The sequence below is a fragment of the Hyperoodon ampullatus genome, assembly GCF_949752795.1.
Source record: "Hyperoodon ampullatus genome assembly, chromosome: 6".
NCBI lineage: Eukaryota > Metazoa > Chordata > Mammalia > Artiodactyla > Ziphiidae > Hyperoodon > Hyperoodon ampullatus.
The window spans coordinates 56,789,399-56,815,025 of NC_136919.1; the positions used below are offsets into that span (position 1 = coordinate 56,789,399).

At 38.0% G+C, this 25,627-nt stretch overlaps 1 protein-coding gene across 3 annotated transcripts in view; it reads right to left on the reverse strand.

Annotated features, from left to right (window-relative positions):
- FOCAD (focadhesin) overlaps positions 1-25,627 on the reverse strand; it is a gene marked incomplete at its 5' end in the record, with an annotated part of 286,040 nt that overhangs the window by 54,137 nt on the left and 206,276 nt on the right. For all 3 annotated transcript variants that reach the window (XM_079706945.1, XM_079706946.1, XM_079706947.1), the window contains 6 exons: positions 4,029-4,118; positions 7,394-7,632; positions 10,197-10,313; positions 13,228-13,336; positions 18,358-18,402; positions 21,574-21,662. In XM_079706945.1, coding sequence (XP_079563071.1) covers positions 4,029-4,118; positions 7,394-7,632; positions 10,197-10,313; positions 13,228-13,336; positions 18,358-18,402; positions 21,574-21,662 — 689 coding nt within the window. The remainder of the gene's footprint in view (positions 1-4,028; positions 4,119-7,393; positions 7,633-10,196; positions 10,314-13,227; positions 13,337-18,357; positions 18,403-21,573; positions 21,663-25,627) is intronic.

Sequence of the window (25,627 nt, forward strand, 5' to 3'; positions counted from 1 at the left end):
GAGGCGTTCAACCAACATTTACTGAATGCTGAAGAACTGACCAAATTCTCTTTGGTTTCAAGAGAATCTAAAGTGGAGAGAAAATCTATAGGGGGGAACCCCCCAAAAAAAACCCCAAGGCTTGATTTTCATGTTCAGTTGGAGGCAAAATTTATGAGTGGTAAAATTCACTGAATGTATCATCCAAGATTCAATCAAGAAAACTCGATTTCTATTTTTTGCCAGACTAATTTAAGAAAGAGGTGTCAGGTTTATGAGGAAAAAAGATTCTTCTCAAACCTCACTTAACTACTGGGGTTCATCTTTTTCAAATAATAGATAGGTCTTGCTTTTCTGGCTATTCTGGGCACACAAAAATCTCTATCCCCTGGACTGAAGCTCCTCTTTCACCATCTCAAGGCACATGGGCACAAAGGTCTAGAAAAAGACATCCCAGTTTCTAGTTTACATTTACCTAAAAAAATATCACAGCAGAATTATTCTTGGGCAAGGTTAACAGTCACTAACAATTCTATTCATTTGGTTATTAGCTGACTGTTATGATATACGAATATATAGTCTAACTAAGTACGTATGGATGCCAATAAAAATACGTTAGATTGTATGCATCTATTGACCATCTGAACTGTTTCCTTCTACTTTGTCTAATTTGTTCCAGCATGTACCAAGAAGGTAGTCCTAAAGCTTCATTCCTGATGTTTCCTTCTGACTTCCAAATCTTCTACATTTTAATGTGTGTATCTTTTGCCCTAAGTCTTAAAGATTCTTCTAGGTGCTTAGTTCAGCATTTCTACACATTTACCTCATTCTAGCTTCACTGTTCTACCAGCTCTAAACCAAGAATAACTTGGGCAGAGATAGCTTTCACATCTTTCTGTCCATTGAAAACAAAAAGGACTTAAGTGTTGGTGTCCTGAACAGATGAAATAAACTGTGTTAGATATAAAATTGAGGTTTTGGAATTGCTAACATAAATCTCCTATAAGAATACTAACAAACGATAAAGAGGATGATATGCCCCATTATGTCATTCCTTATTTGAATCTCTTATCCAAGTGTATTAAAATATCACTGGCAAAGGAAATTCTGAGTCTTAAAAGCTATGCTCATAATTCCGATATGTGTGTTGCTATATCAACTGGGACATGATATATTTTTCTAAAATTAACCAGAGATGAATCTTCAATTCCCTAGTTTATTGTAGGCTATTCTGCAGATTAAGTACTAGGTCATCTAATAATTAGTTCTAATAACAGTTAACATTTGCATAGTGTTTTGCCCTTTACAAAGTGCTATACAAATGTTATCACATTTGTAAAAGCTCAACAATAATTAACCGATGCTCAGGTCGTTGATGGATAACATGACTAGTTATGGCTGTGAAGACTGAACTGGTGTAATAAGTACCACTAGATGGCAGCAAAATGTAAGTGATAGGACCCCAAACACCAGACCAGGTGCTCGGTTGTCTCAGCAGGGACACATCCATTAAACCAAGGAAGCGTGGTAAATTTGCTCTGGGTGAATTCTATCACTCGAGGTAGCACGCTCCCACATCTATTAACTACCTTTGGGTAACACCTCCGATATTTCAGGTGAGAGAGGACTGCCCCGGACTCCTGCAAGCTCACTGGATGGGGGAATACTTTATGCTATGAACCAGGTCTGGGCCTAGTTAGAATCTCTCTTCTGCTTTCAATGATAGGCAACATCCACATGTCAGAAAAAGTAATCAGCACCACACTGTCAAGTGTCAAACTGCTTTCTTTCTACTGAAATGTGTTCTCCATGCTGTGCTAAGCAAGAGAAAGCAAGCTGGCTTTGAAGTCAGACTACCTAGGTTTCTCTCCTGGCTCTGCCACTTAGTGTGTGACCTTGAACCAGTCTCCTATTTTAGACTCACGTTCTTCATCTGTAAACTGAAGTGATGGTGACTCCTGCTTTAGTATCAATATTTAGGTTGTAATCAGGGCTTAATTACATGAGAAGCGGATGTGAAAAGGCCTAGCAAAATATGGCACTGCTCAGTAAGTATTAGTGGAACCCAAAACCAATGAGAGAACTACCTAAGCGTGGACACCCACAAAGCATTAGAAATGACAAAATATTAAACTTCATTAACTAGGAAAAACACAGTTTGGAGAGAACAGAGGGAGGGTTTCTTGAAGGACCTGGGCTTTTAATTGGCGCTGAAAGGCAAGCAAGATTTTACTAAATGGACAGGAAATTTCTGATGACCCTATTCTACTTGAATCTGCAGGCTCAATCCCCTATGGAGGCCCACCTTTCCTTCTCCCAAACACATTTGTTTATTAAGAAGGTAAGAATCAAGAAAGAAGGTAAGAATGAAGAAATAAGAACCTTGTTAATATAAAAAGTTAATTTTAAAGTTACATATGCTTAGACATATGAAGGTTGTAAATGCATCAATGCCCATACTTTGGATCATTCAGTTATCTGCATGGCCCTCCCTTCACTCAAACCACCTTCCTGCAAACTCATGGAGCTGATACGTGAGAGTCACTCCTGATTGTTCCAGCTGGCTGTAAGTGTGCAGCATGTTAATGACAATTTTCTCCCCAGCTTTATAATACCCTGAGCTACAGATATGTTGGACACCTTTGTGGGAAGGCAGGAGAAAGAAGGAAGAGGGGGAGAGAGGAGAGGGAAGGACAGAAACTTACCTTACTCCTTGGCTGTAAAAGGCAGCACCACCAACACATGAATTAGGCTCAAAAAACTCAACTCTTCACCGGCCCCCTGAACAGATAAATGACCCTATCCCTTCCATTAATCGTTTTCTAAATTTAAGAGACTTGAATCATGCCACCAAACTCTCTTTGCCCATACTCAACATGTCATTTCATCTCTGATGTGTTCAACTTTAAAGTGTGATAAAGTGAGTGCATTTCAAGCATTCTTATCCAACCTTAGCCTGCATGTGAAAGATCTCATAACTACCACCTACTAAGTGAAGATCTGACTTTATTTACACATGATGAAATACATGATACTTGCAGTACTTCTACCATTTATGCTTTTGTTAGTCTGAACTTAACAGGCTACATCCATGAATGTAACTTTAGATCATAAGTTCCTAAAGGCCAGAAATTTAAACACTGATTTTTTTGGTAAACACTGATTTAACCCATATTTGAACAGTGCCCATAATAGCATGAAGTAAATGAGTTAATAAATTGGAGGTTAGTGCTTATACTCTGTTGAGTTTCCTAGTAACTTCAACCCCAGAAGATCCAAACCTGAAGTTCCAAAACATAGGGAAGTCCAAAAAGGTACAATCAGGTTCTCAATGGTGTCAATATTTCAGAAGGCCTAATAAAATAATATGTTTTCCCACACAAGCCACATGGATGAGTTAAAACATTCAATGTCTCACTAAATGAGTACGTTTAACACCATTTTGTATTGTATTTTCTGATTATTCTTTTTTGGTTTTGTTGTTTTTCATGACTGGAATGAGAAAATAAATTAACTCTTAAGATATTTAGTTTAACAGACAAAATATTTTAAAAGCATGAAGTTTGGGGGGAGAAAGGATCTACTAATATTGAGGAGGTTGGGAACCTCTGGTGTAACCTCTGCTTGTTTCTATTTTGATTCCTCTGACATTGGATTTCATAGGGAAATCCAAATCATGAGTCAAAGAGTCTCTTAGTCAAATCAAGTTGAAAGAATATTTTCAACAGATTTTAAAAAGGTTGTCATATATACAAGTCCCCAGATAGACGCCTCATATGGTAAAGTACAAGACAGAATCTAAGGTATGGGTACCTTAATGACAGCCACAAAATGACATTTGTTGCTTTGTATGGAAACAAACCGCCTATTTCTGAAACATGGGTTTCAGAACAAGTAAGCTTTAATTACAGAGTTTTTTATTATTACTGAAATCTCTACACAAAGGAATTCAAGACCGGGTCCTACAAGTATTTCACCATAGAATGTAAAATTTATGGCAAAGAAAGAACTAATCTCTGAGTATCAGAGAGGGAATGGAATCAACATACTTGTATTCAAGACTAGTGTCAAAGCAGCAATTTTCCAGGGCATCCAAAGACTTCATCAGAAGAAGGTTCATCTGTTGGCCAGATATATCACTGGGTAAAGACCAAGAGGGAAAAATGAATTATTTAAAATCATTCAACTGTCCAAAATATTTATTATGTAATATTTTGCTCTCAATATTTTATTGAAAATGCATTTCTTTAAAAAATATATAAAAGTAGCAAATAACAATATTGATGATTCACATATATTTTGTAGACAGAGAAACTGAGTCAGAGAATTTATTCAATAATTGGGTTTCTGTACATTATACTCACTTGCAAACCAATAAACCCTAAAACTGCTACTTCTGCATTTTCTCAGCTCATTCAAATTTTAAAATCACTGAAAAATAAGAACAAAGCTCAGAATTCCAAAAAATTATTTCTAGGAATGCTAAAGTGATCTTCTTCAGAATATTTACTAATCCATTAAGCTGATATTATCAATAATCATTCCAAATCTTTCTTGCAAAGGCTATAACTTCTGATTTCATGTCTCAAATATGGAGGTTTTCAGTTCTATTCTGTTTTTTTTTTAAAGGGGGGGAAAAACCCAGCCCTATATTTTTCTGCCTTTATACAGTAATTGATGTGGTTTTTTTTAATTGTCTTGGTGAGAACTATGACATTTAGAGTAAAATAAAACTTAAAATGTAGGTCTACATCTGTTTTTTCAGGCAGAGTTGTGGGCTTCATCACCGACACTTTATTATCAAGGGGTCCCTACATGTCAGCTCTCCTGCTGCTGCCTCAGACCATGGTGAGTGGAATGCAGCCCCAGGAATGCCAGCCAGCCAGAGCACACTTTAAATAATATCTTCTCCAACCAAGACTATAGTGGTTTTGCCTGAGGTGAAGGAGTACATTTTGCAATGAGAAAACATGCACACAGGCACACACAATTTTAATAGCTTTAACTAAATAAGCCCTATTATAGTTGTTCTCTGGAGTAAAATGTACTTAAATGTCCTAAACAAATGCTAAAGAGACCCTACTAGTCTCCTCTGGGAGTTATGACAGAAGCAAGCTTTGGAATAATATACTTTTCTGAATAAATTCTAGACTGGAATTTAAATTCAGGAGATTTTTCATAAGCCTCAGCAAAAAAATTTAAAAAAATAAAAAGAAAGATGGATTGAATGTCAAAATTCTTTTCTACAAAGTGATTTTTCATTCTTGAGACCAAGATATTGTCCTGATCCTGTTCTCCTAAGGGGCCACTTTGGGCCACTTATTTGATGTCATTGATTATTCAGAGTTAGTAGCCCTCAAAACACTTACTTTAATTTTAGAAAAATAGAAATTTTCTCCAAAAATGTCATTATCTGGTGAGACTGTCATTATCTAGTAGAATATTTATTAGTACTAAAAGGCAAATATTTCAGATTCCTCTGCTCTATGAAATTAGGAAGGTGGGAACCATGAATAATTATATTAATGGCTGCAGTACTAACACACCAGGCAGGAGAATGCTATCAAATACAGGATCATTATGGCAAAGTTAAAATCTGCAGTTATTCTGTGGGCAGTCCGCCTCAGGAAGAGCTTCCTGGTGTCCTTCCCCAGGGTTTCCTGCAGGTGCAAAGTCAAGTAGGGTAGATAGGGGTGGAAGGCAATCTAGGAACCAGAAAGGATGCTTTAGGGGAACCACCATAGGTTTCTCCAGGTAGCATAATTAAATTAACCACAAATGTAAGCTTGCAAGCCCTAAAACCAGCAGCATCTCCTCCTAAACTAAGGAAGAAGGGAGCCAGAGCCAGGATAGAATGAAATGCGTTGCCTGGAATTAAACTGCCATGGCTCATTTTTAGTTGTAAAACAAGTAGCTTGAAAAGATACTGAAGAAAGAACATGAACACAGATGGTGAAGAGACCGCCATTTGTAGCGTAGAAGCAAAGGGGAAAAAAAATCACTTTCACGTTTTAAGTCTATAAAAATACTTTGTGTTCTGTTCAGTCCCCCACACGACATGTAACAGTCAATTCACATGCAAAGGGCAGCTTTTTGTTCGCGTCCAGAACCAGGCCTGTGTATACTAATACTGGTGAATAGAACAAAATGAATATTCTGGAAATGTTTCATTTATGATCACAAAGACTAAGCCAATCTTCCCAATCATCCAACAGATGTTTCCAAGGGCTGAAAATGAGCATCTGAAATACAGTATTTCCCTAGATCAATAGCAGTTCTCATAAAGGTTTCTCATATGGATGTTTGCACAAAACTATGTAAATTACAAATGTAAACTTAACCACTGGTTTCAAACAGAAATCTAAATATAGCATAATATCACCCAATTTACCCACATCAACACCATTTCTTGCTTTTGGACAGACAATTTCTGCCAACTAGGTAAGCTTAAGAACAGCTAACATCAGAACAGAATGTCTCTCCCCACAATCCCTACTATTTCCAATGCAGGAAAATGGGGCTGAAATTCCAAATCAGTGACATCTAAATATTCATGATCCCCAAATACTCATGTTGTACCACAGTACAATCAATCTGGATATATAAAATTCTAAGATCAGTAATAAAATAAAGAATAAATATAATGAGCAACAAAACTAAAGTAGATTCGTGCACCAGAAAACTTTCCCACTTAGTGGAATTTTCCACCTGGGTCTTTGATATTCTATTAGCTCCATTCAAGAGTAAAGCTAGCAGTCTAAAAATGAGCAATCATACTGAATAAAGCACAGTATAATATGCAGAGATTAAGACTCTTTAAGGATTACAAAAATGTAGCCAGGGCGCAGGATAAAAGCAATATTTAAAACTGGGTACATGCAGTTCTCAGGTGATTCAGTGATTCCCGCACCCTCAGGCACAGGGGTACCCCGATCTTTTCCTCCCATTTTATAGTGATATCAACAAAGAGTAAGTAATTACTTGTACCCTTATAAACCAGAGGGGAAAAAAGAAGCTTTTTAAAATTTATAGCACCCTATGATTAGACTTTCCTCATGTCTATTACACATGGCTTTCATCTAAGCATGAAATGATTTTCAAGTAATCGATCACTTTAAAAAGAGGAACCCTTAAAACACATTAATGTCTATGTGATGGTATTTTAGAGAGACAAATTCATTCATAAAGGAGAATAAAGGATCAAGCTGCACATCTCAAAAAGTTGAGCACCACAAATTGCTCAGATATAATGTGTGTGTGTGTGTGTGTGTGTGTGTGTGTGTGTGTGAGTGTTAGAGAGAGAGAGAGAGAGAGAGAGAGAGAGAGAGAGGGTCGGGGGATGGGGGAGAGAGAGGGACAAATCCTCCATATAAGTCACAAAGAGGAAAAACAGGAATATTTTAATAAACTGTACCTGAGTTTCTCCTCACACAAGCGAGAGAGAAACATCCCCAAAGCAAGGCCCATGTGGATTTGCACGGCTTGAGACTCATCAGCACTTGGTTTCCCAGGTAACCTGGCAGTCAGCATGTTCAGGATTTCCTCAACCTTCTCTTTGCAAGAGATAATGAAAACTGGCACGAGGAGAGACAAAGCCGTGGCGGCCGCAGAACGTGCAATGGCACTAGCTGTGTTTTCACCAGAATAGGATTTCTAGGACATGCCAAAGAAAGAAAACAGGGTGTTGGCCTTTTGTTTAAAACATGAAGGACGCACACCTATCACAAAAGCGCTATACAACAATGCAAGCTTCTCCTAAATCCAACCTTGCCACCCAAAAAAAAAAAATTTTTTTAATAAATCTAAAATAAATAAATAAATAAATCTATTTCTGTGTTTACCTACGGGTTACCTTCTTACTCTTAGTAAAACAATTTGCTACTAAGCAATCGGTTGACTAATAATACCCTTTTAAATTTGAAAAAACAAATTATAAGTGTCTCCTTTTAAAGGGTGTGAATTCCCTCACTATAAAGCCTGAAACAATATCAGTGTTTTCAAAGCCCACATGTGTATATAATGAGAAACCCCAAGTGAAGCTATCCAAGCTTGCAGAAACCACCAAGCCACATTATAAATGTCCAGAAAGCCAGGAGTTTTCTGGGAGAGAAAAGAAAAGGGGTTAGGGTGAGGGCAGTTCAAGTTTAGTTACAGAGGGATAAGTGTATGTTTGGCACAGGGATCTATTGGCAGATCTCCCAAAATTTTTGGTGGGAACGCTTCCCAGTAGATGGATTATTTCCTACAGGGGGTTAATTCCTTTTAATTAAAAAGGAAGTTGAAATCCTAAAAGCCTCTGGTTACAAAGCAATAACCAGCTATTCAAAATGAAATGGAGAGCTCTATATGCTCCTTTCCTATATGTAATTATGGGAAAAGAAATGAATAACAACCCTAATAAAATGACAGGGCAGCTGAATATGAACAGCTTCTACAAGAGTCCTGTGTTAGAGAGCTCCACCAGACATTATATAATTTATAAATATGTCTCAAGTGGGGAAGAAAGACCGTTTATCATTCCTCAGTATTACCCACTTCAAATTTTGAGACACACCATAAAGGCCATGTTGTCTCTTGCAGTCAAAACACATTAAAAAGTGTTTTTAATTCTATACTCATTTGCTATCTAAGCTTTAGTACTTTAAGGATAAAAAGCAAACATGAACTAAGGGATTCTTTAAGTTAATATAACACTATTACAATGACGATACTACTCAAAATGACCCAGCTGCTAAGACAAGGGAAATAAAGAAAGTAGCTTTTGAAACAGGGCTTTGAAAAAGTATAATAATGCAAGAATCACAAAGGTAAGAGGCAACCCCGAGCTGGCTAGTAAAGACATTATTCTTATTGGATAGCAAGAACTAAGCAGCGCTATTAGAAGTCTAATACAATATCCTGTCCTGCTGAATATCTGAACCAGACAGCTACTGTAAAGACCTCCATATAAGTTAACAAGGTTTTCATCCATCATTAAAGAAATAAGAAAACTTCTGACAGAAAACAAATCATCGTAAACAAAGTACTTCTTTGAGCAAAATCTACCTTCCCATTTAATTCTACGTTATCTAGTAAGTCATTTTTTGTCCTCAAGTATAGTAAAAAAAATCTAGTTCCAGACCCTAAGCCCCAGATGGATACATACCAGGTCCTCCTAAGGGCAGGAGGACAGAGGCACACAAAATGTTGTACAAAGAAGACCTAAGGCAATGAAGTTTCAGGCTAAAATCGTGATCTTAGCAACAGTTCAGGACTTGTGCTATATTTTTATTCAAATCAACTGTAATCCTCTGCCACTCAGCTGATTGTCCCATGATCCCTATAATTCCCTAAGCAATGGATAGTGATAAGGCAGAACCAAAATAATTCCATGCAGATACAGAAATAAAGCATGCACTACAGCCAATAAAGGGAAAATGAAACCTAAACCAACAAAGTGTGTTTTCAATTTGCTTCAGATCTTAGCATATAAGCATGAAGAAAGAGAATGACTAAGTAACAGGTGCTTTTTTATGATCAACAATATTACTTTGTATTTATAGAGCATTTCACATTTGCAAAACATTTTCCTGTAGATTATATAATTTGATCCTCACAATCTTCTACAAAGTTGGCAAAGCATTCATTTTTACCTTCATTTTACAGGAAGGAAAAATAAGATGATAGGTTAAGTAAGTGTCAGGTCAACAGTCACAAAACTAATAAGAGGTAAAGCTGGGGCTACAATCACTGTAGCTAATATTGCTCAATCACCTCATTTTATAAACAAGGACACAGTGGTCCAGACAGATTAACTGAACTTCCCCGGGTCACATACTCTGCAATGAAAAAAACCAAGACCAGAAACTCACGGTCCTCCATCTTCAGCCAACGTTTATTTTACTACAACTGTAGCGCTTGACCCTGATTACACATCAGAATAACTTAGAAAGCTTTCAAAACGCTGATACCCAGGACCCATTCCCAAGCAATTACATTAGAGGTGAGGCCTATACATCAGTATTTCTTTTTTCAATATGTATGTATGTGTGTGTGTATATATATATATATATATATATATATTTAAAGTTTCCCAGGTGACTCTAATATACAGCCAAGGCTGAGACTTATATCTAATGTATAGCTAAGACTTACACTATATCATGGATTTCACATGAACAATTCATATAAGAATCAACTCTTGAGTTTTCTAATCATTTTTTATTTCTCAAACTTACATAATAAAACCAGGAGAAAAGTTGTCCTCTGGGTTGGTAATGGCTATCGACAATGACCAGAAGAGTATCAAACACCATGGAAACCCACACTTTCATTGAAAGGAAATTAGGTTGAACCTGCAGATGAAGGAAAACATGAAATGATAATGGGAAAAAAGAAAAAACCTAAACTTTATTTCTAGAATCAGGGTACAACCTCCTTCTGTATGAAAGAATGAAGTGCTGTTATTAAAAACTAAACTTCACCTGCCAGGACTGCATGAAGTAGATAGGTATTTGACAAATACACATCCTCACCTGTGCCCCAATGTGAATAAGACTTACCTTTCATACAAGACTTAGCAGAGCTGAGAGGATGAGGGCTGCAAAACAGAACAGATCTGGGAGCTCCTTAGAGCTCTCCTGTGTTCAGTGAGGGTAACATGGTGGTTAAAGGGAGAGACGTGCAGAGAAACCAACTCAAACTTTCTCATTTCTGACTTGTCATTTCAATAAAGCAGCTGACAAAATGTTTTTTACCATCTCTAGCATTTCTGCTTACTATCACTATACTTATCACTCAAGAATCATCACATTTGCCTAGCCATGTAAGTAAGAAAACATTAATGATCTTCAGTTTGGAAAAGAAGAGGAAAGAGAATGCAAAAAACAAAACAACGACAACAACAAAACCCAGCTCAGTAAAAAGAGAACTTGGTTTTAAAAAAAAAATCATTCATGAGGGACTTCCCTGGTGGTTCAGCGGTAAAGAATCTGCCTTCCAATGCAAGGGACACGGGTTCAATCCCTGGTCGGGGAACTAAGATCCCACATGCAGCGGGGCAACTAAGTCTGCGTGCGTGACAACTACTGAGCTTGCGCGCCTCAACGAGAGGGTCCACGTGCCGCAAACTACAGAGCCTACATGCTCTGGAGCCCACGCGACACAACTAGAGAGAGAAAAAACCCGCACGCCACAAGGAAGAGCCCATGCACCACAACTAAGACCTGACACAGCCAAAAAAATAAAGAAAATTTAAAAAAAATCATTCATGACCATGGATGTCAAAAAACATTCATTAACTCACATGGTAACACACAAGTGGTGCAAACTATAAAGGTCGATGCGGTGTTAAGAAACCTTGGAATTAATTCCTTGAATCAGACAAGACCTTCTTCTTAAGATCTTTAGTTGTTGGTCAAATGCAGATTTGAATGAAGTTTGAAAACTTCAACTTTAATCAAATAATGACATCTTGAGTTTATGTTGAGCAATAGCCAAAGGCAAGGTTATCAAGAATAAAAACAAAGCCCCATCTTTGGCTTGTGAGGCTTCTCAACGTTTTGTGTACTATGTGCCACAGCACAGGACAAAGGTTGTGGGAATAAAGAATAGAAGGGCCTGGAGCCCAAACTCTGAGACAGACCTCCAGTTATTACTGGGGCAAATGACCTGTACAACTGGCAGTCTGACATAAATAACACCAAAACGAAGGGATCCTAGGAAGGCATGTTTACTTTTTAGGTTGTAGGTCTACCTAGCATGTTGCCTCTGCTAAAGTATTCCATGGCTCTTTCAAAGATATGAAACATTTCCACTCTAAAAAATTTTCATCTTTCTCATTACTAAAATAAGATTCTGGGCTTAAAGGTAAATTTTCATATGGTAACTAACTACATTTTTATCCTTCATGCGATAACTCCTTGGCCTCCTTCCCTTCCCCACATGTAATACACATTTGTAGCTTTTGCCACACAGCATCATTCTCTTGTTTAATGGTAATAACACCCTTTGGGGAATTCCCTCCTCCATGATTTAAAGCTTGGTTAAATGCTCAATCAAGCTACTCATCCTACCCTGCTGAAGGTGTAGGCATGGGACCCACGGGATTACGAATCTTAAGTGAGTGACGCAAAGACAGTAAATGACTATAGCCGATCCATCCCAGTAGGGGTGGTCTGCTGAAATGGTTCATCAGTACCTGTGCGTGGACTCCCCAACTTGCCTCCTGTTCTTCTCCCAACTCAGTTTTTAAGCTTTGCCTTCAATTCCATGGGATTCCAGATTCCTTATTCTTCTAGTTCCTTTTTAATTTAAATTAGAGTTGGCTTCTTGCCCAAAAAGAACCCACCAAAAAACCCTACCATGAAAAAAGAATACAAATGGTCCATTGGGCACTCTGTGGGGACAGAGATAGGCTCAATAGCATTGAATAAAGCCCAATTTTTGCAGCAAGAAGTGATGATGCTGATGATAATAGTTACTATTACTGACTATTTACCAGCCACTGTGCCTTATATATATTACTTCATTTAATCCTAACAATAATCCTATCTGGTAAGTATTGTTATCCCCATTTTACAGATGGGGAAATAGGCTCTGAAAGGTGAGATTACCAACAATAAGCCATAGAGCTAGTAAATGCAAGTATTAGGATTTAAATCTAGGACTCTCCTACTCCAAAGCCTGTGTTTTTTAACCACTTGACTATATTGTCTCCAGATAATGATAGCTACCAGAAAACGGGGCTTAAAGAAGAATAAATCCATGCCTTTTTATTTTGACAGATATGAATTATCTGAAAAAGTACATTGGAAATGAACATTGGCCAGCTTGCCACATGTTTAATTAAGAAATAAATGCCTTGCAAAAAATGAATAGGCACTTTGTCACTGACATCTACAATTAAAATGCAAAGTGCAATTTTTTTCAGTCAGTAAACACTGCTTATTTATCATTTTTTTGACATCATTGTTCACTTTCAGTAAGCCTAGTTAACCTCCTAAGATTGGTTACCATGATGTAATCACAAAAAGACAAGCCCTGCTGCATAAAATTGGTACCTTCAAATGGAAATGACCACTTAACTGTGATGGAGAAAGCAAAACAGAAAAGCAGCAAAGAAAAGTGTTTTAGAGGCCACTAAGGCTTACAGTATAAAGATGCATAGGGTAGCACAGCTAATGACTGTAACCTCCTAAATTCAGGGCCAGGCTTTAGGAGAAGTCTCACTTTTCACACGTTACACCCTTCTAATCACCCTTAACTCACCTCCAGGACACCCTCAGAGTCTGAGGAGAGGCTGGCTTCATGTCTGGAAACGACGACAGCAAGGCTGCTTAAGGCTAGCAGTGCGTTGCCTTTGACCACTGGGCTGTCTCTGTTTAAAAAGAAAAAAATTCCAAGAGAGGATTTGGGGGCATTAACCGGGAGAAGAGAAGGTGCTATTATAGGGAGGGCAGATGAGGTCAAAAGCACTTCCATCCCTTCACAGAGCCTTGTAAACACAGGTCTGTTGGTTCCCTGATGCCAGCAGCTTCTTTCCTCCTTCTGACACTAGTGCTGATTTTTAACTCTTCTTATAAGTGTATGGTCATTATGCTTTGGGTAACCTAAAAAATCTAATAAGCTCATACATCTAAGCTTCTTCTTCCTAAAATTTTTATTTCATCATTAGGCCTTACATTTCCCAAGCCATCTTCTTCAGTGTCATCTTTGGCCAATATAAAAATGTATTGATTTGTTTTGGAAACACAGCAAAGGAAAGTTGTGTGAATAAACCCAGCAGAATGCAACTGGCCCCTGGCTTTTCTAAAGCACTGGTGTGTGGAATCAGCTTCTAGTGAACCACTTCAGACGGCATACTTTAACAGCAACTCGACATGCCGGCAGCTTTCCTCCACCATTATCATTTTCCCCTCTTTCTCTTAATATGCCAAAGCCAGCAACCTTAAAGTCAGTCTGTAACATAATTCAGAAACCCTAGATAAGATGCAAAAAAGGCTTGTTTTTAGACTATTTGCATAGAGAGTTGTCTTTTTATATCACTCAAATGGTAGTTTTCTAATATTGGCAATAAAATCTTAAGTTTGACTTATGAATTTGGTATCAAGAAAACTGAATCTTTTAAATACACTTACCACTGGAAAATGTACATTTAGTATTATTCCATAATTCCAAAGTGAGCCTATAGAATAAAATCCCCAGTGGGACACTGATGAGATGCTCTTGGCTTGCTGACTTCGTCGTAACAGAACTCAGGCAACACAGCACCCTTACCATCGGACAGTTCCGTTCTCAGGGAGTTCTACGATTGTGGGTTTCCATAAATGCAGAGAATGCTTCCCCAAACCTGGACTTGAGACCTGAACTTTAATCAGTGTGTACATCCAAGAACTACTCCCTTGCTTACCCTGGTGCAGGAATAGAACAGATGGGCGGGATGAGGAAGATTTCCAGCCCTGCTCCCCATGCAAGCCTAGTGTCTCCGGCCCTAGGCCACAGTCATGACTGAACATGTGAGTTAGTGAGTATCAAAAGGTTAGTATACACCCGTGTTCTTGCATTTTTGTTTCCATTTGGTAAGAATGGAACTCAGGACTTGCCATTATCAAGTTCTATCAATCCATCCATTCCTTCCTTCCTTCTCTCTCCTACTCTGGGGTGATTAAGCTCAGTGAAGGCTTGCTCTGCACTCTTAATCATTTTGTTCATCTCTTCTTAGATCATTCCTCCATGAGGCCTGTCATACATTGATAAGACAACAACATTTACACTGAGGGATGGGGTAGGGGGAGAAAACAGAAAGGAAGACTTGAGGTTGAAGCAGTTTTGCAGTGAGGATTACTGGGAACTCCTATAGCTAACAATAAAATCCCAGGAAGCAAGGCAAGATGTGGGCATGCCCAGGTGCCCTAGCCAGAAAATCATTTAACAAAATCAAAATTAAATCCTTTATTTATTTATTTATTTATTTTTGGTGGCGCAGTGGTTGAGGGTCCGCCTGCCGATGCAGGGGACACGGGTTCGTGCCCCGGTCCGGGAGGATCCCACATGCCGCGGAGCGGCTGGGCCCGTGAGCCATGGCCGCTGAGCCTGTGCGTCCGGAGCCTGTGCTCCACAACAGGAGAGGCCACAACAGTGAGAAGGTCCATGTACAGCAAAAAAAAAAAAAAATCCTTTATTTTAATATTCTCCCTTTCCTTTAACTGAGAATACCTTGAAGCCTGTTCTGCTACAAAGTGGTCACGAATCCCTGAAGTAAGATTAAAAAAAGTTTTAAATTCTCAGTGAATTTATCACCCTGGAGAAATTCTTAGATGGTCACCAGAAATTGGGTATCAAAATCTTTTAAAACAAGAATATTAGTCAAGATGACATAAAAAGTGTCTTTTTAACCCTGAAATTCTGAAAGAGAATTTAGCCTCAGTTTTAAAACAGTACCCCAAATCACTGTATTTCAAAAGTTTCTCTGGTCTTGACATTCCTGAGCATGTATTGTTCTTGTAAAATGGGGTAAAATGTATTTAAAGTCACTGGTAATTAGATCTTTGGATGCAGACTAAATGCATATTTGGACATTAATCTTTGAATAGGAAAAACTAGCCCACAGTCACAATGCATGCTTAGGCCAAGTTACACATTTCATAAAGGTACGGTGACTAGCTCTCTCTTTTTTTTTTTAACATCTTTATTGGAGTATAATTGCTTTACAATGGTGTGTTAGTTTCTGCTTTATAACAAAGTGAATCAGCTATACATATACATGTATCCCCATAGCTCCTCCCTCTTGCGTCTCCCTCCCACCGGTGACTAGCTCTTGAACATCTTTTCATTCCCCACTTGCCTTGCAGTGAGTTATGGAGAGAAGACACTCCATACATACACAGTGAGACAAATTCAAGGAGGAGCTGGCCAGGTGAAACTCTAGAATAGGTTCAGCAAAAACTCTTCACCTTGTTGATCACGTAACTATCCCCTACCAGTCAAGCAGCAGTGATTAATTTGCATAATAACATGTCAGCATCAGTGCAGTATTTATCTAGGCAACACCACTGACATTTTAATTAAATTGTCCTTTGAAACAAACAGATGCCATTAACCTAATTAAAAAGCTCAAGGAAGGATGAGCTACAATGATGCTTTCTTAGGGACAAAGTATTACATTACATATTAGTAAAGTGACCCAATCCTTTGGGGATTTTTATCTTCAGGTTCAAATCTATTTAATTATTAACAATGAAAATAAATTTACATCAATCATCAGGTTTTATCTGTGTTCTGATTCTCCCTTAGTCCTATCCCTGATGCTTTTTAAAATGCTCTCAAATGAGCAAATCAGTCTAATGCTGTGATTAGTGTTTTACTTCCTACATTTAATTTATGCCTCAGAACAAAATAAGCCCTACATTGGCCCAAAGTAGCCTGTGGCAGCCATGGTCCAAGGAATAGAAGGCTAAGCTGGCAGGAGATGGTGATGCGGTCCTCACATGACTGGAGGAAGTCAGTGGGAAAAAGTAAAGAGAAGGCAGCAGAGTGATTTTTTTCTTCCACTCTATCATTAATCTCTCAGCCTCTGGACCTTAACTATCTCCTGCTCACTTGCTGTCATGCCTAGTATTGTCAGGATTGCTTTAATAAGATAAGGTCTATAAAATACTTGGAGATTTTTGATGAAAAGGTAACACCATGAGAACATAAATTATTTTTACTCCATACCACTGAGAATGTGAACACACTCTTTTTAGGTATTAGTCATGAAATGATGCTTTGCAAATCTAAGATTAAAGTCTTGGTGAACTAAAATTTTAGAATGGAATCTGCCAAAACTACTGGAGAGGCAAAATTACAGTTTGTTTTAATAGAAACCTGCTAGTTTCTTCAGCATTTGAGCTTTTGTTGCAAATGTCAGAGCACTGTTTTTAACAGGAACTAAGTAGACTACATAATAGAACAAGCTATGAAAGGTAAAGGCTAAAGGCAGCCCCCCATCCCAGCACCTCCTCCCCTCCAATAAGCAACTGAGTGCTCTCCCACTGTGTCTGCAATTCACCAAACTAGATAAACAGACACAAAGGAGTCCCTATCAAAGCCTCTCTGTACTTTAGTTTTCATTTTGTCAACAGATACTTCCCATTGCCTCCCATGGAACTGAGTGTAGGGGAGGATTACCACTATATTCAGAAGACATGAGGCTGAGTAGTGATCAGGTATTGAGATCAGGTTTTAGAGTGAAGTACCTGCTTAAGAAGTTGCGGGTGGAAAGCGAACTCTACGGTAGATGGTGTTTTTTGGGTTTTGTTTTTTAGGCAAAATCTATGTAGCTACAGAAGGTTCTAGGACATGAGAAAAATAAACTGTAGTTAAATATTTCTAGATAATATAGACTTTCAATACATATGAAATTCTCTGGGTCAAAGGTATATCTATATTATTTGGTGAATAAGAAGAAAGGAAGTCAAACAGCAGCAAGCTAAGGCTAATAGTGAAAAGGAGAAGTGTATAACTGACGTGTAACTTACTACCAGGAACAATTAGGCAGCTTGCTAACAAAGGGACCTGAAGAGACTGTTCAAGCAAGTTCACTAAGGTATAATTTTCTTAGTAAGAGTTGGCTTAAGATAAATAAAAAGCCTCAAGGTAGCAACACTCAAGTTATTTTTGTTAAAACAACCATAAGGATATGATGGAAATTGCTTTTTTACTGGGTCTTCACATTAGTTTTTAGTATTAAAAAATTCAATATTTAGCTACCCTGGGCCCAATAACACCAGGAGAAAAAAAGGAGGTACTACCTTAAATTATTTACCAGTTCACAGTTGAGATTTAATCATCTGTTTGTAAAATAGACATAATTCACATTAGCAAAGATTTTTTCTCCCTTGTACTAAATCACAATCCTTTAAATCTAAGCCAAAGCACAGGGCATTTTGTTAGGTGTACAGCATGGGCACTACTGTGATGTAAAGTTATGTGCCTGTACTGGTTCCTCCGTATTTTCACAGAAAGACATGTAGTAAGAATTAACTGAATATGAGAAAGGATAACAGCTGATTTTTAAAAAAATAACTGAAAAGGGCTTCCCTGGTGGCGCAGAGGTTGAGAGTCCACCTGCCGATGCAGGGGACGTGAGTTCGTGCCCCGGTCCGGGAAAATCCCACATGCCGCGGAGCGGCTGGGCCCGTGAGCCATGGCCGCTGAGCTTGTGCGTCCGGAGCCTGTGCTCCACAATGGGAGAGGCCACAACAGTGAGAGGCCCGCGTACCGCAAAAAAAAAAAAAACCTGAAAAGTCCTTTAAATCCTTAAAGTAATGAAATGCCAGAAAAGGAGAAACTGTTCATACCTGTGAGGAAGAAAACTATTTATAGAAAATTCCTGGTAAGAGAATAAATGGATCTTACTTTGCAGCTGCTTTGGTGACCTCATCAGTCAACATGTCTCGAACCCTGTGATACAAATGGAAAATAGGTATGAGAGTTTATAGTAGAGCAAGAAACCAATCTTTTTGCTTAGTCATCAATTAATAAGAACCTCTGACAATGACTCCAGATCTTAAAACTTCCATGTAGAATTTTAGTGTAAGGTGAAAGAACTGTAATAAGGGCTTCATTTCCAAGACGGTTTCATCTTCCTAGTCCTTAGGTTACTTAGTAGAGGCAGGGAAGGAGGTGAATGCAACTAATGTATAGGCAGTGTTTTCATGGTGTCATCTCTTAAACTGAGTGCTGGGTATACAAGTGTCCTTTATATTATTCTCTGTGATGGACTGAATGTTTGTGTCCTGCTGCCCCAAATTCACATGTTGAAATCTTAACTCTGAATGTATGGTATTTGGAGGTGGGGCCTTTGGGAGGTCATGAGGGTGGGGCCCTCATGAATGCGATTAGTGTCCTTAAAAGAAGAGAGAAGAGAGACCAGAGAGCTTCCTTTCTCTCTGCTCTCTGCCATGTGAAGCTACAAGGAGAAGGCAGCCATCTGCAAACTTAGGAAGCAGGCCCTCACCAGCACCAGGTCTGCTGTCACCTTGATCAAGGGTTTCCCAGCCTCCATAACTGTAGGAAATAAATTCTGTTGTTTAAGCCATCTGGTCTATGGTATTTTTGTTATAGCAGCCTGAACTGACTAAAACATTCTCTCTTTTCTGCACAAGAGCTCACCGAAACAGCAATTTACTGCTTTCAAGTTGTAGATAATAGAATTTTCACTATGTATGTATACAAAATAAAATCTAAAATGTTCGCTATGGTATACGTGAAACTGATATAATGTTATATGTCAATCATACCTCAATAAAAAAACAAGTGTTGGTTATAAAATTGAACTAAAAGAAAATACTTACATTTATGGATTTAAAGAAAGGTATGTTCAATTAAAATATTCACAGTTTTTTTCATATAAGAGTCTTGAGATAAAGTGAAAAACAATCATTGACTGCCAAATTTATATTCCAAAGATGATATCATAAACATGTTCACTATACATTTTGAGTTTCATAAATTCAAAGTTTTTATAACTATCATAAAAGTTTTGCAAATATAACTGTATTTGCATTTGAAATATAATAAAATCTTAGCTATTCAGCACTCTTTGAGAATGAGTCATTCTTAAGAACCAAGTTTTTCAGATAGTTGCAAACTGCTCCTTAAACTTGTACTTTATAAAACCATTTGACAGTAAATTTCTCTAAAACGTATTGTCCAATCTTGGTCTTCCTAAATGGAGAATAGTGCATTCAGTGTATTCTTTTACTGGTCAACGTGAAATATTGACAGATGATGACTTGCCTGTACTTCTAGGTAGGGCCACACCCTCCGTTAGTTCCCTCCTCTTACCTACTCTCCCTTCTCTCTGCTGCATCACCAATTCTTCCTTCTCCACTTGTATTACTCCCCTTAGCTTGTGAACACATGATAATATCTACCATCTTAAAAGAAGAAGCCCTCCAGCTACTGCCCCATTCCACTGCTTCTCACACATCAGAACTCATTTAGAAGAGTAGCTTATACTTATGACTCCAGTTTATCTCTTTCCACTCTCTAGGCCCTTCTATAATTTGGGTTTTGTTCCTACAAAACAGCTCCTTCATGGTCACCAGTGACTTTCAAGAGGCCAAATCTAATGCTCAGCTCTCAGTCTCCATCTTTTGTAGTCTCAGAGCAGCATTGGACACAATCGGTTGCTCCTTTCTTGAAACACTTTCTTCCTTCACCTTTTAAGGTGGCTTTTACGATTCCATTCTCTCTTGGTTTTCTTCCTACAACACTAATCTTCCATCTGCTTTACTGGCTCCCTCATCATGTCCCCCATTTCTAAATGTTGAAGTGCTCCAGGGCTCAGTCCTCTGACCTTTGTTCTATCTTTACTCATTCCCCAGGTGATCTCATCCAGCAATGTGATTTTAAATGCAGTCAATATGATGATGATTCCCAAATTTATATATCCAGCCCTGACCTTACCCCTGACCTCTAGACTCACAGTCAACAACCTACTTGATATCTCCAAACTGCAGATCTAATTAGGTATCTCAGGCTTAGCAAGTCTCAAACCTGATTTCTACCCTAGACAGACCTGCTTTTCTATAGTTTTCTCCATCTTAGTAAATGGGAACTCCATACTTTTAGTTATTCACAGTCAAAATCTTGGAGTTATCCTTGACTTCCATCTCTCTCTCACATCCTCCATTCCATATGTCACCATGTATATTTGGAAGAGTACTGCTAACAGACCACTCCCCAAATTATCATTTTCAGAAGATGAAATTAAACCTATGTGTAAAAGAAAATAGCAAATAGGAAGCGAAATCCAAATTCTTAATCTCTAATCTTAAATCCAATGTCATAACGTTTTAAACTGCATTGCTATTTTTTAAATGAATCTAGGAAATGTAACTTAGAATAGAATTAGTTAACCATACATGTGTACATGTATGCACGTGCACACACACACGCAGCTTCTGCTTTTCTACATATGCCAATTGTTAGTAAATAAAAAACTGAAACCAAGTAACCTTTGAACAGATTTTTATATTAAAGAAACCTGTGGCTACAGGAAAAGCTATTTAGATTCTGGGCACTTTACTTAGATTTAGGCTGCTGCAACATTAATCTGACAAGGTATTCATCACAACCTATGTAACAATTTAAATTGCTTTTAATGTGCCAGCACTTACACATTTCAAGGTAATATAGTGGGAATTCACTGGGGGACATCTGCCAAAGAAATTAAAGCCTTGACATGGTAAAATTGCTCCTGATAATGAAGATGTCTTGGGGAGGGAGGAGCAGGGGAGTGGAAGGGTATTCCTTGACTAAATGAGTGGGAAAACCTCAATTTTCATTCAAAAGCATATAAAATAATCAATTATAGGGAAAAAGGGAAAAACAAATCATTTCCACACTGCTTTAGAAAACAATAAAAATATTTAAAAACCATGAATAAAGTGCTCCTTCTTTGATCCGGGGAGGAAATAGAAAATACACTTATCACATCTTCAGCCCTTTGCCTTCAGGCTCATATAGAGGTTAAAATTCCAACATTAAAGCCTTTAAAGTGGTCACCTTCTCCTTCACAGTTCATTTCCCATAACAAATAATGAGCACAGAAAGCCATCCCCTTACCAGAGCCAGGCTGTGCTTTTTTTGTATTGCACCTCCTCAGGTCCTTCTTTTCCATGTTTTAACTGCAACTCCAGCTCTCCTATCCTCCCCTGCAAAAAGCACAGCATCAATCAGCATGCAAACTCTGTGGCCAAAATTATCTTAAAATTTCTTTGGAAAACACTTAGGTAACAATCTTTTTCCAGTTGGCCTTAGGTGTTCCTGATAAGATATCAGATTTTGATAGAAGATGTGTGAGGAGAGAGAATTATATCATGCTCAGGGATTTCCACATTCACCAAATAAGTATATCCTGGAGAAGTTGTATGTTTGGCAAATTTAGTGCAGAGTGCTTCATCTGGGGATATCTATTAAAAGCAGATTTGAAGTCCAGAGGTCCTAATCAACAAATCCCCTATGTTGTAAACATCTGCCTGTGTCAGCAGCTGACAATTTCAACTGACATAATACCAAGATTGGGGTCTGGGTACCAGTATTCTAACAGAATGGTAGAAATGAGTAGGAAGTATATACCATTTAAGATTTAGGTAATGTATAACAAAAGTTATTCTCAAACAGATGCACATTACATTTCTATTTCTTGACTAAACTTATAGATATAATTCTCAACCTGTACCATGCAATAAAAATATAGCTAATATCATCATCCCTTTAAGGGCAAAGCCTTCAAATATTTATTAAATATTTATTATCTCTTCTATTTTTTTATACTCAGGATTATTTTGACCAGATGCTTTCCCCTCTACTCCATCACCAATTACATTATTTAAATGTAACTGAAATTCTGGTTTATTGTTATACCCTGAACTGAACAAGAACTCAGATTGCATATTGCATTACTGAGTAATACCAAACCATTTTCAGAAGTGGTCGTGTGGCTCATATTCTCACTAGCGGTAAATAAGAGTTATGGCCACTTCACATCCTCACCAGCATTTGAAATTACCAGGCTTTTAAATTTTTACCATTTTGGGAGGTGTAAAATGGGGCCCATTATGGTTTTAGTTTTCATTTTACTGTTTACTGAGATTGAACATCTTTCCAGATGTTTAATGACTATTTGGGTTTCCTATTCTGTCCATTTTTCTATTGGTTGCCTTTTTCTTATTGATTTTAGAGTTCTAAGGTGTGCTCTACAGAAGAAAAATTAATCTCTATATATATTCTAGAGAGGGAAGCAATATAGCTTTAGGTTAAGGATGTGGGCTCTGGAATCAGGATGTCCTGACCTAATGTCATTTCCACTTACTTGCTGTGTAAGTTTGGGCAAGTTACTTCACCTCTCTAAGCTTCAATTTCCATTTGTAAAATATAGCAAACACCTAATTCATGGTATTAGAGCATCACATAAAATAATGTGGAAAAGTGTCTATTTAGTGCAGTGACTGGTACCAAATAACTGCTACCATTACCAGGTTTGCTGTCAAAAACAAACTCCCCTTATTATCTTCTTATAATCTATTCTCTCATGAATATATCTAAATCCTTCTTGAAATAATTCATATTTTTAATCTGTACACTTTCAAAGAGTAAAAGGTTCCCCAAAATGTAATATCCAGACTATAAAGTTACATGTCCTTGTATTTCTCTCATATACTCTCAGTTGCTAGCCTGTAAACTCATTGAAGAGTACAAGGATGGTTTTATCCATCTAAGGAGTCCCTGTATTTTGCACAACCTCCAGCACACAGTGCCCTGGGGCTCATCAGTTCAGGCACTCTGAGATCTGATGCGCATTCTGTTCACATCCTTCATAGTTTCTATTTACTTCAATCATGTTCATCCCCATCTCTGTGTTTTCAATGATAGAATCCTGACCCTTTCATTCGCCCTCTGTCTCTTGGAGCAAGGTATCAGAGGTGATCAAACTGGCAAGATACTGATATTAATATTTAATATTGATAGCAGCCTCCCAAGAGGGTAGGCAAAATAGAAAATCATGTTTATTGCCTTCTCTGTTTGTTATGCTTCTTAAATCATACCTCTTTCCTACTAAAACATTTACTTTCCATAATGCTTTCCAAAAAAAGACAAATAAGAAATTAAAAGGTTAAAAATCTGTTCAGAAATAAGCAAAACACAAAAAGGCCAGTATATGTGCAGTCTCTTGAAAAGGCCTACTTTTCTGATCTCTCCTGTAGCCATAAACCAGTACAACTATTCTATAGTGACTAAGTAAATTTCTCATTTTTTCTTTCTCAGAGTCTCGGTTCTTCTCAATCTCCTCTTCTGAAATGTCTCTAATTCCTTCTACCCAGCCCCTGTTAGACTATTTATTCAGATCTACTTTGCATCCAATTCTTCACCTACTGATAACAGAGATCCAATGGCATTTAACTCAGTTACCTCTGCTTCTGGTTAACAGCTGTGGTTAAGGAGGGGGGTAGGGTGGGGACACTCACTGGGAGAGAAAAGGCTGAAATGATCACTTGAAATGAGATTTAAAAAAATAATAAAGTTATTTATTTATTTATCTTTGGCTGTGTTGGGTCTTCATTGCTGCGCATGGGCTTTCTCTAGTTGTGGCGAGCAGGGGCTACTCTTTGTTGCAGTGTGTGGGCTTCTCATTGCAGTGGCTTCTCTTGCTGCAGAGCAAGGGCTCTAGGCATGCAGGCTTCAGTAATTGCACTCACAGGCTCTAGAGAGCAGGCTCAGTAGTTGTGGCACACAGGCTTAGTTGCCCCGCGGCATGCGGGATCTTCCTGGGCCAGGGCTCAAACCATGTTCCCTGCATTGGCGGGCGGATTCTTAACCACTGTGCCACCAGGGAAGTCCTGAACTGAGTTTTTTGGATTGCCTGTAGATTCCAATTATTAATTTATCTATTTCTCTTCCTTTGTAAAAAAAAAAAATCTTCGGCCTAGGTAACCACAAGCTTGCTGATTACAGTGAGCAAATTTTACCTAACTCTAAACCTGCACATTAAAGACAAACAAACAAACAACCTTTACAAATGGTCAATGGGTAATCTACTAGGGGTCACAATTCCTGACTGGTTTTGATTTCAGATTATTGTGCAGCCAGCTGACCAACTCAGGAAACAAGTATCTGCAGTCAACCTGTTTTAACCTCTCTGTCCTGTCTGAGGTCATATTCAGAGTCCCTAAGGGCCCTTTAACCAAAGGCTGGAGACCTTAACCTCCTCAGCATCCCACAAGGGCAGCAAGGTAAAGCCGACCTGTAGAGGGCACTTTACCAAAATGGACTTGGAACTGTCTATCAACTCGTATCTGCATTTTCAACTTAATGGGAAGAAATCCAAATACCTCCTCATGTCAACCACTTTGATATGTTTATAATTCAAAATCCGACGTTCTTGTGGAAAAATTAGATAAGGCTGGAAGCTGACGCCTAAGCAAAAGCCACTAGAAGTGTTCAAATTGCAAACATTCACGTTATAGTCAACCTCTGGGAAATAATGTAGAATGCACCTTTTAGCATATCTCCTAGGCTTATTGAATAAAACATGGCTCCTCTAAATGATGCTCTAGTCTAATACTATGAAATATGTCTAACACCAGATGGAAGTAACTATACCTCCTGTACTGAACAAAGAGTTATCCTCCAGGATGGAAATTCTTGATATAGATGAGGAGTTTGGCAGTTGTTCTAATTCTTCTAAGATCCCATAAATTCTGTTTAAGTGTGTGGGCTCATTTAAAAAGACTTGTTGAACAGTTAAAATGCATCAGCATACTTTCAAATAATAGTGATAGCCTAAAAAGTACTGCTGTAGTTTTCAAATAATACTGAAAATTTTATTATAGTCCCTACTTTGAGTTTCACCTCTTAATCCCCAATTCTCAATGGAACTAGACTTATTAGAAACCCAAAGGAAAGAGATTTTAAGTGATAAATAAATAAAGATACACACTATCACCTACAACAGTAGAAAAGCAGAATAATTGACCTGTGTTACTAAAAATACTCAGCTGGCTTTTCATAAATTGATCTGTCCTCTAAAATATTAAACCAATTTGCATTATTTATAACAACTAATGATGGTGTTAGGGAAAATGCATGATGCAGTGGCCAAGGCTGAGGCTCTGGAATC